Raw genomic sequence first — 17,000 nt, 5'->3', positions numbered from 1 at the left:
CAATATATTTTGTTCAATATGGTTGAAATTTCAAAAAGGCTGTTCAATGTGCTGGTAAAATTAACTCATTTGAACGCAGTATATACCAAGCGTATGTATGTTGAATATTTAAAATGGCTACTAATTACCGTGATTTTCTGACAATAGCAAAAAAGTCAGGTATATCAAAAAATACTATGGGAAACTCACAATTATATTATAATCACTTGAGGTATGATGTTGTGACGTAGACGTGGATCGTTGACTGTGTACAGTGGAAGATATATTCAGCTTCTCTCGCATGATTTCGCACGAGTGAAAGAAAGATATCTTTATGTATATACGAGTAATACAATCAGTATCGCGTATAATCTGTTCGCTGTTAAACTCCAATAATAATATGCTGTACGTACCCAGACCTTTTTTCTACTGTGTTCCTAATGTGTACGAAAATAATATATTTTATGTAAAATATATATCTCGATTGATGAACAAATTGGTCACCAGATGACAAGAGGTCATACTGCTAAGAAATTGGCACCGTAAGAAATTTTTATCATTACTTACCTTACGAATGTACTACCAACCTTGGGTACTGCAATTTTGTAACTCCTGTGGTTACAAATCGTACCACAGCCCAACCACCATAATTGCTTTCTACTGGGAAAGCAATTAAATATCGAGCTAAAATTACCGTAAAATTTAATCAATTTTTGTACATATAAAATTGGTTACTGTGACTTATCTCTATATTTGAAATATGTCAAAGACATTTCCACGTAAATTTTAAAAATAACATATCTATTAATTCTCTGAGGTTTTGGCAAATTTTTAGCGCTGGCCGAAACGCCCGGAGTAACTTCCCATGCTAAATATGATTTGTTATATTCGTAAAATAAATAACATAAAATCTATTAAAATTGCGTGGGGGTAGCCTGCAGTGTTTTTTTAGTATAAAATGATATAATGATAACCTAAAAGCGATACTTACCAATGATCATGAAATATCTAATTCCCTCATCTACCTTAAGATATTATATAGGGTGGTTAAAATAAAACGTATTCCAAATAACATATATAATTGATTCCTCGTACACCATGAAGCGTAACAAGCTGAGTATAGTGTGTATTATACTGTGAAAGAGACTAGTGGACCGAGATAAACGGGACGCGAGGTATATCGCCTGTCAGATTCAGCTCCTTGCAGTCGTAGCCCTATACTTAGCTGATATTAGCCTGATTGCCTTCTATTTACTTTATACACTTATCAATATTTTTATATTGTAAGGCTGGAGATTGTTCATTATTTGAAAATTCTTACTACAGAGACTATTAGACCGATTTTAATTTGAATTAAAATATTCTTGAAGATGATTAAATTGTATTGTTTTATATTAACTATGTATTTCATTCGCACTATACAGGTTTGGTACCTATAAAAACTTCTTTTTTGGAAATATTGTAATTTTGTTTGTGCTGTCCACTAATCTGCAAAGGAAAAAATATTCAAAACCTTGTTTTGCATAACAAATTCCGTTGCTTTCCAATTAAATTATAAACAACATACCATAAAGCTTATTCAATTGTGCACTAAATTATTATGTACGTACGATACGTATCGAGCGTGATATCGCGGAATCATTATTTTCACTATTCATTGTAATAAACCCTAGGTCTTATAAACAACGAAATAAAATCGCAATGAATATACAAATTTATTTTTAGCTACCAGCTTCAATTAGCACGATTCTAGAAACCACAATTCCATGTATAAACATCAGTGCATGTGTTTTCACTACGAAACCTTCAAGTAACTTTTAATTTTACTTTTCAAGCCACTGAAGAAAATAACAGTTATTAATATTACTGCAAAAACAACTGCATCAAATCATATCAGTAAACTATAAATATGTATATTGTATACAAACTAATTTATATTAAAAGTAGCTGTTAAAATAAACATACAAATGTATTAATACTAAACATGCATGCATGAGTCTTCATTTTAATACATACTACTATTATACTAGCGACCCGCCCCGTCTTCGCACGGGTACAATTCTGATACTAAATATACTACAGATTTTTTCTTGCTTCTTTTTTATATTGTTCATGTATTTTATACAAATACCTTTCTCTCGAATAATTCTTTAATAGATAGTTAAAAGAAACCGCATCAAAATCCGTTGCGTAATTTTAAAGACAGCGGCAAGCGACTTTGTTTTATACTATGTAATGATAATGACAATGACGATTAATAATTCTTCCGTTACAATAAATACCCCATATTTCCACGTTTCTGTTTCAAGGTTACGTAAACCGCAATTATTGTAGACAAAAGGATACCCTGGGAAGGTCAGCATTGAGACTGATAAATGCAATTTCAATTATCCTAATAGCCACTATCTATAAATGGGGCGATTATTCATTATGAGAAGACCATATAGTCACCTGTACGATACTCTAGTCTTAAAGAACGAACTCTCAATTCGGTTGATAAATCCTATACTAAGAATGGTGAAACTCATTGCAGAACACGAACGTCAAATGTCAGAACGTGATAAGCGACATTGACTCATCTTCATCATCCTCCTGCGCTTATCCAAATTTACTAAGGGGTCGACGCAGCCTGTATTCTTCTTCCAAACTTCTCTATCTGACATCACTTCACAAGTAAAATTATTTCCAGCCATATTATCTATCACACAATCCATTCATTGTTTCATTAGTCGTCCCCTACCTCCATCCACCTTCCTCACAATATGTCCCTCATTCCTTCCCAGGACATGCGTATACCATGATAGCCGCCTTCTAAATAACTTCTTAGCTATTGGTGCCACTTTCATACATTCTCTTATGTACTTATTGTCTACTCTATCCATTCGAATAACACCACACATTCCTGTCAACATTCTCATCTCCTACACGCAATTGCAATTCATCCTTTTAAGCGACATTGACTATAATAATTCAATTTTTTTTAGGATACACGTATTAAAATAGTGCATCCATTTAAATCGGTTGTCAAAATAACGAAATGTTTTCTTACACAATAACACCGAAGGACACAATCTTGAAATGTCAGAAAATTATATTAAATACTAGCTGCCCGTACCGGCTTCGCATGGGTGGACATTACCTTTTTTTTATATTTTCAACTTTTATTTATGAAGAAATGTTTGAAAATTATCGTTCTATTTCAACATATTCACACAAAAACCTCATTAAATTATAAACCTTCCTTATAAAACCTTCTGTCTATAAGTAAAAACCGCATGAAAATCTTTTCAGTAGTTTTGGAATTTATTCGCGAATAAATAGACAGACAGACACGGCGCAACTTTGTTTTACAGAATGAAGTGATAAAATAGATTAATAAAATTATCAAAATAAATAATAAGTTTCGCATTAAATCTTCAGATCTAAAGATTTAATGAACACACATAAACATTATCTTATAATTATTGAAAATCATCAGATAAACTTTAAATTTGTTATTATCTCCAAACAAACCTTCAAGTGGTCTTATATATGTACACATAATAAAATACGAGTGCCTGTATGTCATATTAAATAACACTTATTACTAAATACAATAATATAATAATAATATATAATATAAATATAATGTAATATTTTGGTTATGTGTGTATACACAGCACGTAACCAAAATATTTTATTTTCTTTCTTTCTCTTTGTATCTAATAAACCAAAACGGTGGATATCAAACAATTGAAACAATTTACTTAAAAGATTAAATAATAAATAATAATAATCAATTAATAATTCATAGTAACGAATTTATTTTCAATGCAGGTGGTGTTCTTCAAGAACGGACAACGTATCATGCAATACGTACAGGGTCGAGATCCGCCCTTCGAGCTGTACAACTTCACAGGGGCTAACATAAGTGTAAGTATATATTTATACAAATAAATTAATAATAATTCTTCCAAACAAGTTGTTCAGTCTAAGTATCCAGTTCCCGCTAAGATTTGTTCCTTCAAAGAACACAATTTACAGAACCAAATAGAAATCGTAGCCAATTGGTGGTAGGGCTTTGTGCGAGCCCGTCTGGGTAGGTACCACCCACTCATCAGATATTTTGAAGCCAAACAGCAGTACTCAGTATTGTTGTTGTTCTATTTAAAAGTGTTCTTTGTTGTTTCATTTAAAAGGATGAGTGAGCCAATGTAACAAGTACAAAGGATAAAACATCCTAGTGCCCAAGGTTGCTGGCGCATTAGTGATGTAAGGAATGGTTAATATTTATTACAGACGATAATGACCACATACCACAAGGTGATCCATTTGCTCCGCCACATACCGATATCATAAAAAAACGTATTTTTTATTGATAACTTGATTGATAACAATATCTAGGAAAAGGCTCTTCTTCTCAGAAGGCTTTTGATTTTGAAGTGTCTTATTTTATATAAAATCGAATTGTGATCCACATAAAATAAAAATGTACATCGTCGTTGTATATATACAGAGTTAATGCAAAAGTTTTTATAAACCAATTTGTTTTTAATATCAACCTATTTTTACCTCACGTGAAAAAGCCAGGTCTTAGGAGTATCACGTTATCCGTGACCCATAACCGTCACGGATCGAAAATTGCCTTTACCTAATACATTGTAAGCGCTTGTAGCTTTTATCACTCTTGACATAAAGGCTATATTCGATAACAATTTGTAAAGACTCGATCACATCGCGAAATAAGATATTTTTAAGAATTCAAATGATACGTTGTACAACATTATATTTAGTAAATATTAATATATACTATCGAGTTCTTTTTATAAAAAATAATTACATTAATGACAGATTAAATAATTTTATTAATCTCGATTTGAATTTAAAAAATTTAATATGCTTTTAAACCTACTAATATTATAAACTCGACAGTAACTTTGTCTGTTGTTGTTTTATGGACATCACACTAGACCGATTTTGATGATATTTAGTGTAAAGCTTGAACCCCAAGAATGGACATAGGCAGCCTATGCGTCATAGCTTGCAACCTTTGCTTTACCAAATATTATCCGTAACACACATATAAAATATAAAAGAAAGTATATTTATTCTATGGTATTAAAAAACGTATAAGAAAATATAAGGTTTCAAAATACATCATAGAATATCAACTCGTAAATATACCACAAAGGGTATGGCGCTGCTCTCATGTTGGGTTATTAAATATAATTGTAAATTACGATTCTTAAAGTCCAATTTTTAAAAAATCCTTTCGAGGTGCGCTACCTCTATAAAAATTTACATAATAAAACGACGTCAGGATCTTCTATACATCGCAGCTCTACATGTTGTAGTTTAAGCTATTCTTTGATAGATATTCACTCAAGATTGAGTTTGCTATTTATATTATAAATCTTTTACGAAAAGCGCTGCATCTTGATATAAGTTTTATATATAATTATTGCCGTTTTTCTTTAGTGCTGTCATTTTGTTTTATTATGTAAAGGTATTTTTGTGTGCATGAGTCTTGAGTTACCGCGATTTATGAAATGTCAAGTCGTTTGCATCACCTTCATAGCTCCCTTTCATATTTTATTATGAAGATATAGCTATACTTAAGGGCAGGACCTAATTAAAATAATGATAATATCGAAACCAACAAATTATACTACGCTAACTCAAATTTTAGTGAAAAACGTATCTTTATACCAAGTTGCTTAAAATTTGTTATTTTATATGTATTAAAAAATCGTGATGAAATATACAGAATTAAAGAAGTTACAGATTTAATACAACGCTATATAAAGGCTATTTTTGAAATCAATCGAATTACGCTACTATTATTAGCGGAGTGTGCGCACACTCTCGAGTTGGCGTAGTATAAATTGTTTATATCGATATAAAATGTGTATTAAGGGGGATAGCGTCTTTTACGTATAAGTATATTGATATATATACAAATGAAAGTTTTAGAGATATGTTAATAAAACCGAATAATAGGAATTATCTTCTATATAAAATGTGCCATGGGTTATACGTAAGAATGAAACAATAATGGTAAAATTCTTTCTTTAATTCTGTTCGTAATTTTATGAGCTTTTTTACCTCACTTTCTTACCCTTATTACCGCTTAAATATGCATGTTCATTTAGTATCCGAGCAATGCACTGTTTCTAAATGATTTTGTCAGAATTCTCCGACGTATCTAAAGTTATATCCTTGAAAATGGTTTCATAGGGAAATTGGTTTATTTGGTTGAGGCGCTTACATGCTCGAGTGATGGATGAGCCAAAATATCCCCACATCGGCGCTTACAAACTAGAGCTGAAAAAGGGCTTTATTCATATTTCTCCACTTTAGTTTCTATTGTAATCAACATTTGTCACATCAACAACTTCCATAGACTATAAAATACACACTTTTTGAATTTTTTATAGTTTTGCCAACGTATGCAAATAAAACTTTCCTAGGAGTTTCCAAGCAGTTCCGAACTTTTTAATTACTTAATACTAATTGTTATAATTAGTATACGGTAATTAAAAAGACGAAATTGTTACAACACTCATTGGTAAAAAGGTAAAATATTCTTTCTAAGTAATATTTATTTATATCGAATATATCGAACTAGAAAATGTATAAGAATAATAGTCTCTGGAATAAAACACGTTGTTCAAATGAGAGTAATATTTTTATTACAGCTAAAAATCAAAGCGATAAATTCTATAATACTCGTATCTTCATATTACCTATGTTAATAATTAAAACTTCAAAAATCAACTATCTAACAATTTTTAAGGTGCATGTATCACAAAATCTTTTTACATTATTATTACAAAGTTCAAATATTCATTTGGTATTTAATCAGTCTGTAACTTAAGTAATTATGTGACACAATATTAAAGCAAAGACTCTCTATTCTTATACTAAGTTAATAAATGCAAAAAGACAGTCTATATGATAATTAATTTTTGCAGGGAAAGCTGGAATGACATTTGGAAGTACATAATAGTTTATTTTTATAGCACAGATATCTTGCAAAGGCACTTTTTAAATCCTTGTCCGGTTCCAGTGGATTGTAGGTTAGTTTAGGTTAGGTTAGATATTATATTAGCTTGATATCTTAAATGTCTTACATTTCCGAAATATTTAGGAAATGTATAGATTTCCTAGGAATTGCATACAATGACGGATTACATACCTTTCCATTAACATATATATATATATATATTATAGTATTTTATTTTTAATATTTAAGTTTGAATACAAAACAATAAATATTTAATGTTACAATTATAATTATTTACTCAGATCCGTCCAATTATAGGCCTAAAGCCATCACCTCCTTGATCTCCAAGATAATGGAGTCCATTATTAACTGCCAGTTCCTGCGGTACCTAGAGGAGAACCAGCTGATTAGCCAGTACGGTTTCCGAGGGGGTCGGTCGGCTAGTGATCTTCTAGTTTACTCATAGATGGGCGGAAGCAGTTGAGAGCAAGGGTGAGGCATTAGCAGCCAGCTTAGACATAGCGAAGGCCTTCGATCGTGTATGGCACAAAGCACTTCTTTCGAAGCTTCCTTCGTATGGGCTTCCCGGGAAATGATGCAATTGGATTACCAGCTTTTTGGCAGATCGAAGCATCAAGGTAGTTTTCGAAGGTGTATGCTCTGACTTAAAATTCGACAGTGCTGGTTCCACAAGGCTGCGTTCTATCACCCACTCTATTTCTTTTGCATATCAATGATTTGTTGCAAATCGGGAACATTCACTGCTATGCAGACGACAGTACCGTTGACACCGTATACACCGGCCGCGCTAATATTTAAAAAAGCGCCAAAATCGAGTCTTCGTTAAACGACGTCTCGAACTGGGGCCGGCTAAATCTAGTACATTTCAATCCCAAAAAAAAGTAGTATAGGAATACTTGGCGTTGATATTTCGAACCTCGTTCAGTTCCGTGGTCAATTGGAAGGCAAACCCAAATTGTCTTCAAAAAAGTTCGGTGTGCTCAACAAGGCGAGTTTCAAGCGAGATCAAGCCTTTTCCGATCTCTTTGATCCTTTGGCTTTGCATAGAGATGTTGGATCAGTCCGCATCTACTACCGAATTTTCCACGGGGAATGTTCCGAGGAATTTTTTGGTTTAATCCCGGCTGCTGAATTTTTTTCTTAAAGGCTGGCAACACACCTACAATCCCCCCGGTGTTGCAGATGTCCATGGGTGGTGGTAATCACTTTCCATCAAGTAAGCCTCCTGCTCGTTTGCCACCAATGTCATAAAAAAAAAAACAAATTATAATATCATAACATAACATATGTATTATTAGTATTTAATATAAAATTTATATATAAGAATCCATGAAAACTGTCTGTTTTGCATTGCAGAATTGCAAAATTGCAGAGATTTATTTTCATTAGTCTAACTTAAGATCTTAAATTATTTAAATGATACAATATCAAAAGGACGAAATCGGTTGAAAGTAAAACAACTCAGCCGATTTACCGAATACACTTACATTTTAACTTTGACCAAACTTCGAACATTATCAAAGAACTGTAATTTTACAACGAGTTTCCATACATTCAAGAACAATCAAATTTATAAACGATTTTACAAAGGATTAACTTTGATTAATTTTTTTTTTTTAATATGAGACAACATCGCATACATTACTCTGATCCCAATGTAAGTAGCTGAAGCACGTGTGTTATGGAAATCAGAAGTAACGACGGTACCACAAACACCCAGACCCAAGACAACATAGAAAACTAATGGTAATCTACATCGACTCGGCCGGGAATCGAACCCAGGACCTCAGAGTGGCGTATCCATGAAAACCGGTGTACACATCACTCGACCATGGAGGTCGTCAAAATTGATATTTGAAATGGTCCAAAACAAATGAGCTTTTAAATACTTTATATTTTACATATTTTTTATTATAATTGACACTTTACATAATTTATATACAAATTTATTTACACGCAGAAATCACTTAAATCGAAAAAATTTATGATCGAGGATAAGATCAGAAAGTAACCTGATCATTGTTAAGAAAAAAATATTGTTACAGAAATATGAATTAATATTCTTATCCCAAGAACGAATGTTAAACAGCTAGAGAAATGCTGAATATGTTACGAAATACGCTGAATACGGGAATACAAATAAGATGTTTCGAACTACAATGAAATTCCATTAGAATTCAGTGTGATATAACTAAAACACAATGCACAGACATGTTTCACATGTATCTGCATTCCAACTTCCAAATAAATAACGCTTTTGCAATATCATACTTGGCGACGTTCTAAGAATTAAGCATTAATTCATGTTTTGGTGGTAGTACACTACATGCTGCTTTCTTGTATTAAATTTACATCTATACTAACAAACTTGATGAATTATTTGAAAGGCAATGTGTGTTTAGCAAAAACACGGATTTTGTATATTGATTCTGTGTTTAACATGTATATAAAACCAATATATGTATGTGCATACAACTTATAACAGTAAATGCAGTGCGTTTCGGAGGTTTTAGAATGTAAAACGTATTTTATATAGCCAGACATGAGATAATTTTAAGATATATTATTTATTATTAATTTAGTCAGTCCCTAAATTACAGCGTACCTTGGGAGAAAAGAGACTGCCTCTTGGACTAAAATTTCACAGATATTTGAACCTTTTCAGTTTAACTTTAAGGTCATCGTTAGACTCGTAAGCAAATTAATAGAGTTAGTATTAAGTTATACCAAGTTGTATTAAAAAAGTCAACTAAAACGTAGAAAAATACAATTTACGTATGATATATTTTACAATAACATTTTTTATGTAATAGGTCAATATACCATTGTACAATTTATCATTTAATGGTAAGTGGTACCTACCCATAGATAGTGACTTACTATATACTTAAGATATTGGCTGTAAGGAAAATAACACCATTCCTTAGACGTTACCCTAAAAACTGGAGCACAATAATACGAAGTATTTTCTGTTTGGTTGGAACCCAGGCTTGTACAAAGCCCTACCACAGAGTTAAAAATACATACATTCTCCTTTAAGTACAATTGGCGGTATTGGACATGACAATAAGAAAAGAAAAGCATTTCGACGTTTTATTTCTAGAATCGCCTTAATCGATGATATTGTTCTTGTTTTAATCAGTACTATACTTTAATATTAGAATAAAAGTGTAAAAAATTACAACAGACTTCATAATACATTATTACAAAATTATTTTTTGTTCTAGTTAGCAAAGATGACTCCAACGTCCATAACGTTAGAGAAAATGGATTTTCCGGCGTCCGGTCCTTACGCGTGCGAAATCGCCTTGGAAATACCTCTATATTCAAAGGCGTCCAAAATACATGAAGTGAGCGTTATTGGTGAGTAAAACTTTCTTTTATTTCGGGCTATTTGCCACTAAAAGCTATGCAAGGATCTTGAGTGATGCGTTGTTTTCTGAATTACTAGTCATCCATTTTATATACATAGACCATTAACGCACGGTTTGTAAGGTACAACGAAACTAAAGTAGGTTTAATATACACTAAAGTTTAATTGACGATATACGATTGTATTTTATTTGTTTGTAATTTTTTTTAACATATTAAATTTTTATAGGCAAGTTTGTAGTTTGTAAGATTGAGTGCCCTAATCTCAGGAGCTTCTATAGATATTTATTTACGTAAACGCGCCGCCCCTCACTTTCAATTGTTATCGGCATGCATTGATATTTGTGACATTAGTGTTTACGAGATGTAATTGTGTGCGTAAGACGACAGCAAATCTAAATTGATATTATAAATGTGAAAGTAACTCTATCTGTCTGCTGTCGCTCTTTCACGACCAAACAGCTGAACCAAATTTGGTGAAATTTGCTATGAAGCAAACTTGAACTTCAGGAAAGGACTCAGGCTAATGTTTTGCCTAGCACATGACTACCAACACCCTAGAATATGAGCGAAGCCGCGGGCGACTACTAGTTAGATTATATTTGTTAAGTTTATATACTAGTTAGATTATATTTGTTAAGGTCGCGCCTTTAAGAGTGAACAATTAATTTTACGTAAAAAAAGTCTGAATAGTAAATGAAGATTCTGGGCTATTAATCTTCACGTTACGATCATTAAAACTACAATTAAATGTTAACCAACGTGAGAAATGGTATGACGTGAACACATGTCATACAAAAGGGGATGAATCGCGGGGTAGGTAATTATTCTTAATCGGTATCTGACAAATATCATCAGATATTTTTCGTATGCGATAATCAATTAAAAGGCGTCATGTTGACAACGCAAGTTATGCCAGTACATCTTATAATGCAAATATGTTACGACCATTATTGATTATTACATTCTTTATTAATAAGATAATAAGATAACTCTTTATTCAAAAGATAATAAGAATATAGAAATTATACTGCCTACCCCATTGGTTTTAAATATGTCTCTCAGATGGGGTCTGGAAATGTGGCTAATTAACCATAATTCCGCTCATTCCGCCCACAATACATAAAACAATTGTTAATATTTTTGTTTTGAGCATTATTTTTTTTTGTGGCAATAAAGTAAATTAACATTAACATAGAAATTATGTCCCTGGTGCTTCAAATCTTACCGGACGTGTACGATTTGCCGTCACATCGGATTACCTGATCGAGGGAATAGGGATTGCATCTGTGTTTGCATACATCCATACTATATGTCCTATGTAGTTCATTGTCACCTTAAAATTAGTCGCTGTGGCCGAAATCGGACAAACGGACAAAATCAATAAATAAATAGACAAAGCATAGCTTGTTAATTATAGTTTAAAATCCTGTTACGTGCTAGTTGAAGCTAAAAGACTAACTATCATAATTTAGGTTTAATGCAAGCACTCCCAAACGAAGTTAATTTGTTATAACATAAATTCCTTTGTTAAAATCTCTTTGTCTGTATAATGTTTATGTCAAGATTACAATTTCTCGACAACAGAACTATTCTCTAAGAACTCACTCCGTATCTCATTTATAATACGTTGGTAACTGACTCGGTGACTATAGAATAAGGAGGTACTCAATTCAGTTGTATTTTTTTTGTATTATGTTTATTACAAAATAACCGTCATTTATGAACGGTTTTGGAAAAAAAACGTTAAAATATACATTCTGTTAAGTCATATTTATATATTAAGAAAAAATAAGATATCGGTGACAAAATATAGAATGAGACTCAATTTTTTAAATATATTTTTATTATAATTGACATGTAAGTGTATTTTTTAATCAGTTTGCTTTAAATAACTTAATAAGTAAGAGACACACTCATTTATATTTAATTTTAATTAAAACTTGGATATTATCACTACAAACGTGCTAGTTAACAGGTGAGCGCATTTGATGCATACTAAGTTATCACGTGCCTACGAAGGCGTCAGGTGCAAGAAGCGACCCCGATTTATAGAAATGAAATGGTACCATAATTCGTAGCAAATGTAGGTACAGAAATGATAGAAAGTTCATGAATTCGTGAATATTTCGATGTATGAACAATACACATGATATTATCATTAGTTGGATCAAAGATTTAGATCTACTGTGTAAATAAGATATTGTGTAAACATAGCAATTTAAAATATATAAACAAAATATGTGAGTAACATTTGCGTTAATTTTTTGCTAAAATTACGTTGCATTCTCTCAAAACTGCAGATTTTTTTTGTAATATATAATAAAAACATTGCTGAAGCTATGTCACCAATAGAACTGACTCTGTTGCTGACTCGTGATATTATTGAAAGTTGACTTACGTCATTCGATATTTTGTAGAAATATTATTTCGTATAATTATTATAGTTGTTGTCGCATATAACCTTCTGATAATTCAAGGTGCTGAGAGATCCGAGTTTGTTACTGTCCAATATTTCTGCTTTTTAAGAACGAAATAAAAAAAAATTAAGTATGTGATAAGGGACGGAAGTGTGTAATAGGAAAATTAGAAAACGCGCGCTATTTGATTTGACGTCAGATGATATTAACCCATTTTCCGACAGGATAAATAGTCAAAGTTTAATAATTACCATTATATTGTATGTCTATGTGTTATAATCCAACTCTGTCAATATAACAAATATTACTAATATCATATTACTAATGTAAGGCTCGCTTTTTAAATTTAAACGCTTGAAAAAGAGACGTTTATCGTATAAATTCAGTAAAATCATAGATTGCTTGAAGCGAAACTTAATATCGAACGAAATGGAATCCGTTCTCTCTTTTAAAATGTGTTTCCAGGAAAGATCTTATCTCATTTGTATGAAGTCAAGACAGGTTGTTAGTTGTACATAAAGACGTATAACACATTTTTGACACATTCATTTCCCCTTCCTTAATAACGACAGCATCCAACTACTTTCTACCCCATATTTCGTTCTTCATGAAATAATAATAAAGTATTCATTTTGATAACATTTATTTGTACCAGCATAATCATATTTTCTTTTTAAGAAACACGCTGAAATAATTTAAATAAAACTATTTATAACGGATGAATCGCGTATATTAATTATTTTTAAACATCCCGACGTTTCGAGCACTTTGCAGTGTTCGTGGTCACGGGCAGACTAAGATGACATTTGTCTATTTGAAGAACAAAGGAAATATTATTAACAACTACCGCCAACGATTTCTCAATTGATATCTTGAGTAACGTTCCGGTTGCACGCAGAAGGCACTAACTGTATCTTTAGGTCTTGCAGTCTGTTGGATTTGGGATTTTAAATTTTTAATAAGTGGAGCCCAGGTGTTAGAAAGTCTCCAACCATCTTCTCTATTGAAGTTCGGATGTTTTTGAATTTCAATAGCCTCGCGTATCATTCTAGGAATGAATCTGTGTTCTCTAGCGAGGATCTGTGGTTTATCAAATCGGATAAAATGGTTAGGTTTATCCAGAGCATGTTCACAGACTGCAGACTTAGAAGAACGCCTATTTTTGACATCTCCTATATGTTCCTTGACCCTGGTACCGATACTTCTCTTTGTTTGGCCTATGTAAGATAAACCACACTCACATTCGAGTTTATATACTCCTGCAGTTTGTAAAGGAATATTACTCTTGATAGGTCTCAAGAACTGGCTCACTTTCTTATGAGGCTTGTAAACGGTTTTAATTGAAGCTCGCTTCAAGATGTTGCCAATCCTGTCTGTAACTCCCTTCACATATGGTAGAAATGCAGGTTGTCGCTCAACTGTGGGTGGCTTGATACGGCTTCTGCGATGCTGGCGAGGTACGGGCAGCTTGTTCTGGTGGAGTGCAAGCTTGACCTGACGTAGCTCGTCCTCTAGGTGTTCAGCATCGCAGAGATGGTGGGCTCTCTGAAACAAAGATTTGCCAACGGTAGCTAACTGGCTAGGGTGGTGGTGCGAGTCACCATTGAGGTATTTGTTGGTGTGTGTGGGTTTCCTATAAACTGTGTGACTTAATGTATTGTCAGGATTCTTGATAATAAGGATGTCAAGGAAAGCTAAAGAATTATTTGCCTCTAATTCCATAGTAAATTGAATGTTTTTATTTATAGAATTAAGATGTACTAAAAATGCAGATGTCAGATCACTAGGTAATATTGTGAAAGTGTCATCTACGTACCGTTTATAAAACCTAGGTGTTATAGGTCCGGAGCGAAGAGCCCTTTCCTCCAGGTCTTCCATGAATAAATCGGCGACCACGGGGGATACTGGAGAACCCATGGCTACCCCGTCAACTTGTACATAGAATTCATCATTCCACAATAAATAACCAGATGTGAGGCAGTGATGTAACAGCTCTGCATATTCAATAGGCATGTTGTGTGTCTGTAGTTTCCTCTTGACAATTTCGATGCAGTCTTGTATGGGTAAGCAGGTAAACAATGACTGGACATCAAAACTAACCATTGTCTCGTTGTTGGTTAATTTAAGGTCTTTGATTTCACCAACAAACTGGTAAGAATCCTTGACATACGCCGCAGTGTGTCCTCGGAGGGGTGATAATGTCCTTGCTATGTGTTGAGCCAATCTATATGTTGGTGTATCGATTTGGCTTACAATAGGACGCAGCGGAGCACCAGTTTTATGGATCTTAGGTAACCCATACAGTTTTGGCGGCTTTGCACATGTAGGCACGAGTGATTTTTTATCCAGATTTAGTTTCTCTTGATGTTTCGATATTAATGCGGATGTCTTTTTAAGAATGTTATTAGTAGGGTCTTTAGTTACTTTTTTATAAGTTTTTACATCCGATAAAATCGCGGAAATTTTCTGGTTATAATCACACGTATCCATCACAACGGTCGCGTTTCCCTTATCTGCTCGGAGGACTGTAATGTCTTTATTGTTGCGTAATCAAATCCAACAGACTGCAAGACCTAAAGATACAGTTAGTGCCTTCTGCGTGCAACCGGAACGTTACTCAAGATATCAATTGAGAAATCGTTGGCGGTAGTTGTTAATAATATTTCCTTTGTTCTTCAAATAGACAAATGTCATCTTAGTCTGCCCGTGACCACGAACACTGCAAAGTGCTCGAAACGTCGGGATGTTTAAAAATAATTAATATACGCGATTCATCCGTTATAAATAGTTTTATTTAAATGTGTAATCATCGCGAAAATTTAAGACAACATTACGCTGAAATAAATTATATAACAATTTAAGTGTAATGTTAAAAATTGTTTATTCATCAAAAATGTTAGGTGTATATAATGTGACCGGCAAATTCATAAAAGGCTTGAATTGGTTTTTAGGAATAACAACGAAAAGGGATAATTATAGCTTTTGTCCGCTAAAAGTTTTCAGTTCAACCCTCAGATCATTTTTTCAATAAAATTTGGGTTAAATTTTAAACAATACAAGAATTGTTTTTGAGAATAAATGTGACCATCTTCCAAGAATCAGGATGCACGTCAGAACCTTTTGCAACCTATTATGTAACACTTGATATCCTCAAACAAATTGCACTTAAATTACAAAGTTATAGACCACTACACATTGATCAAAGTAGTTCGCCGAGTCACTATTTCTTAGAAACTAGACAATCTCCTGACTGCGGAACTTAAGCACGAACGACCATCCTCACTAATTTGTTGTTGAACGAAGAAAATCTTTGAAACGTTTTAATTTTGTTTTAATTAGTTTTAGGTCGCCATTATCCGTAGATACTGACGCAACTAATAATAAAGCCCAATGAGGTGTACCTTAAGAAGTCAATGCAACTGTAAACCTCGGAATAATAATGTGTGCTGTTGTACAGAGAGACAGACAACTGTTTAGTGGGAATATGTTAAAAAGACCATAAGCATGCTCTCCAAGTTTGTTTGATACTGAATTTTAAAATATACGTATCGTTTTCGATACTATTCGGCATATATATGTATCGAAAACGATATGTATTCGGCATAATATTGGGTAGTAATGGTATGTTAAAACAAGGACAAAATACCCAAGGCCTTCAATTAAATGTTATAATAAATTGCAATATTATAAAATTAGACTGCTTTCTTAGACGATATGACTTTCCTTAGCTTATTTAAAAGGAATTTAGCAATTATTGTTTTTAGAAGTTACGAATGTTCTTCCTTAATTAAAGTTGTGTTAGTTTAGTGGAGACAGGATGGGATAGTCAGGATTAAAGTAAAGGATTATTTGCTGGATATTACAATTAGTATAATATTATGTAATTGATAAGCCAATTAAGAGAATACGTTAAGAAACCAAAGATTGCGGTTTTAATTCCGATTAAATACAACAGTTTTTATGTGCTTAGTTTGCGTTAAAGGCAAATATTTTTCGAAATATGATTGCAAGGGAAGTATATCTAAACTATCAGTGAAGAATCTAATTATATTCTTTAAACGTGAGCCCATTGCTCAACTATGAAAATCGAAAGGCAGCTTAATGCGTTTGATCATGAGTAAAACTAACCAGTCAATATTATTAAATCAGGCTTTTAACTCCATAATATAAAATAGAAAGAGAGAGAAAGGGACAGAATTCCTGAATAGCATAAAGGTTTTTCC

The 17,000-nt window shown here is 32.8% G+C and overlaps 1 protein-coding gene across 1 annotated transcript in view; it reads left to right on the top strand.

Moving 5' to 3' along the window:
* The window catches only part of LOC124532032, a 140,948-nt gene that overhangs the window by 104,804 nt on the left and 19,144 nt on the right, over positions 1–17,000 (top strand). Inside the window, exons 4-5 of the mRNA XM_047106658.1 lie at positions 3,796–3,891; positions 10,213–10,348. Of these exons, the coding sequence (XP_046962614.1) occupies positions 3,796–3,891; positions 10,213–10,348 (232 nt within the window). The remainder of the gene's footprint in view (positions 1–3,795; positions 3,892–10,212; positions 10,349–17,000) is intronic.

Source organism: Vanessa cardui, chromosome 8, assembly GCF_905220365.1.
Source record: "Vanessa cardui chromosome 8, ilVanCard2.1, whole genome shotgun sequence".
Classification (NCBI taxonomy): Eukaryota; Metazoa; Arthropoda; class Insecta; order Lepidoptera; family Nymphalidae; genus Vanessa; species Vanessa cardui.
Note: the sequence above shows the minus strand (reverse complement) of the source record. Positions and strands in the feature narration are given on the sequence as shown.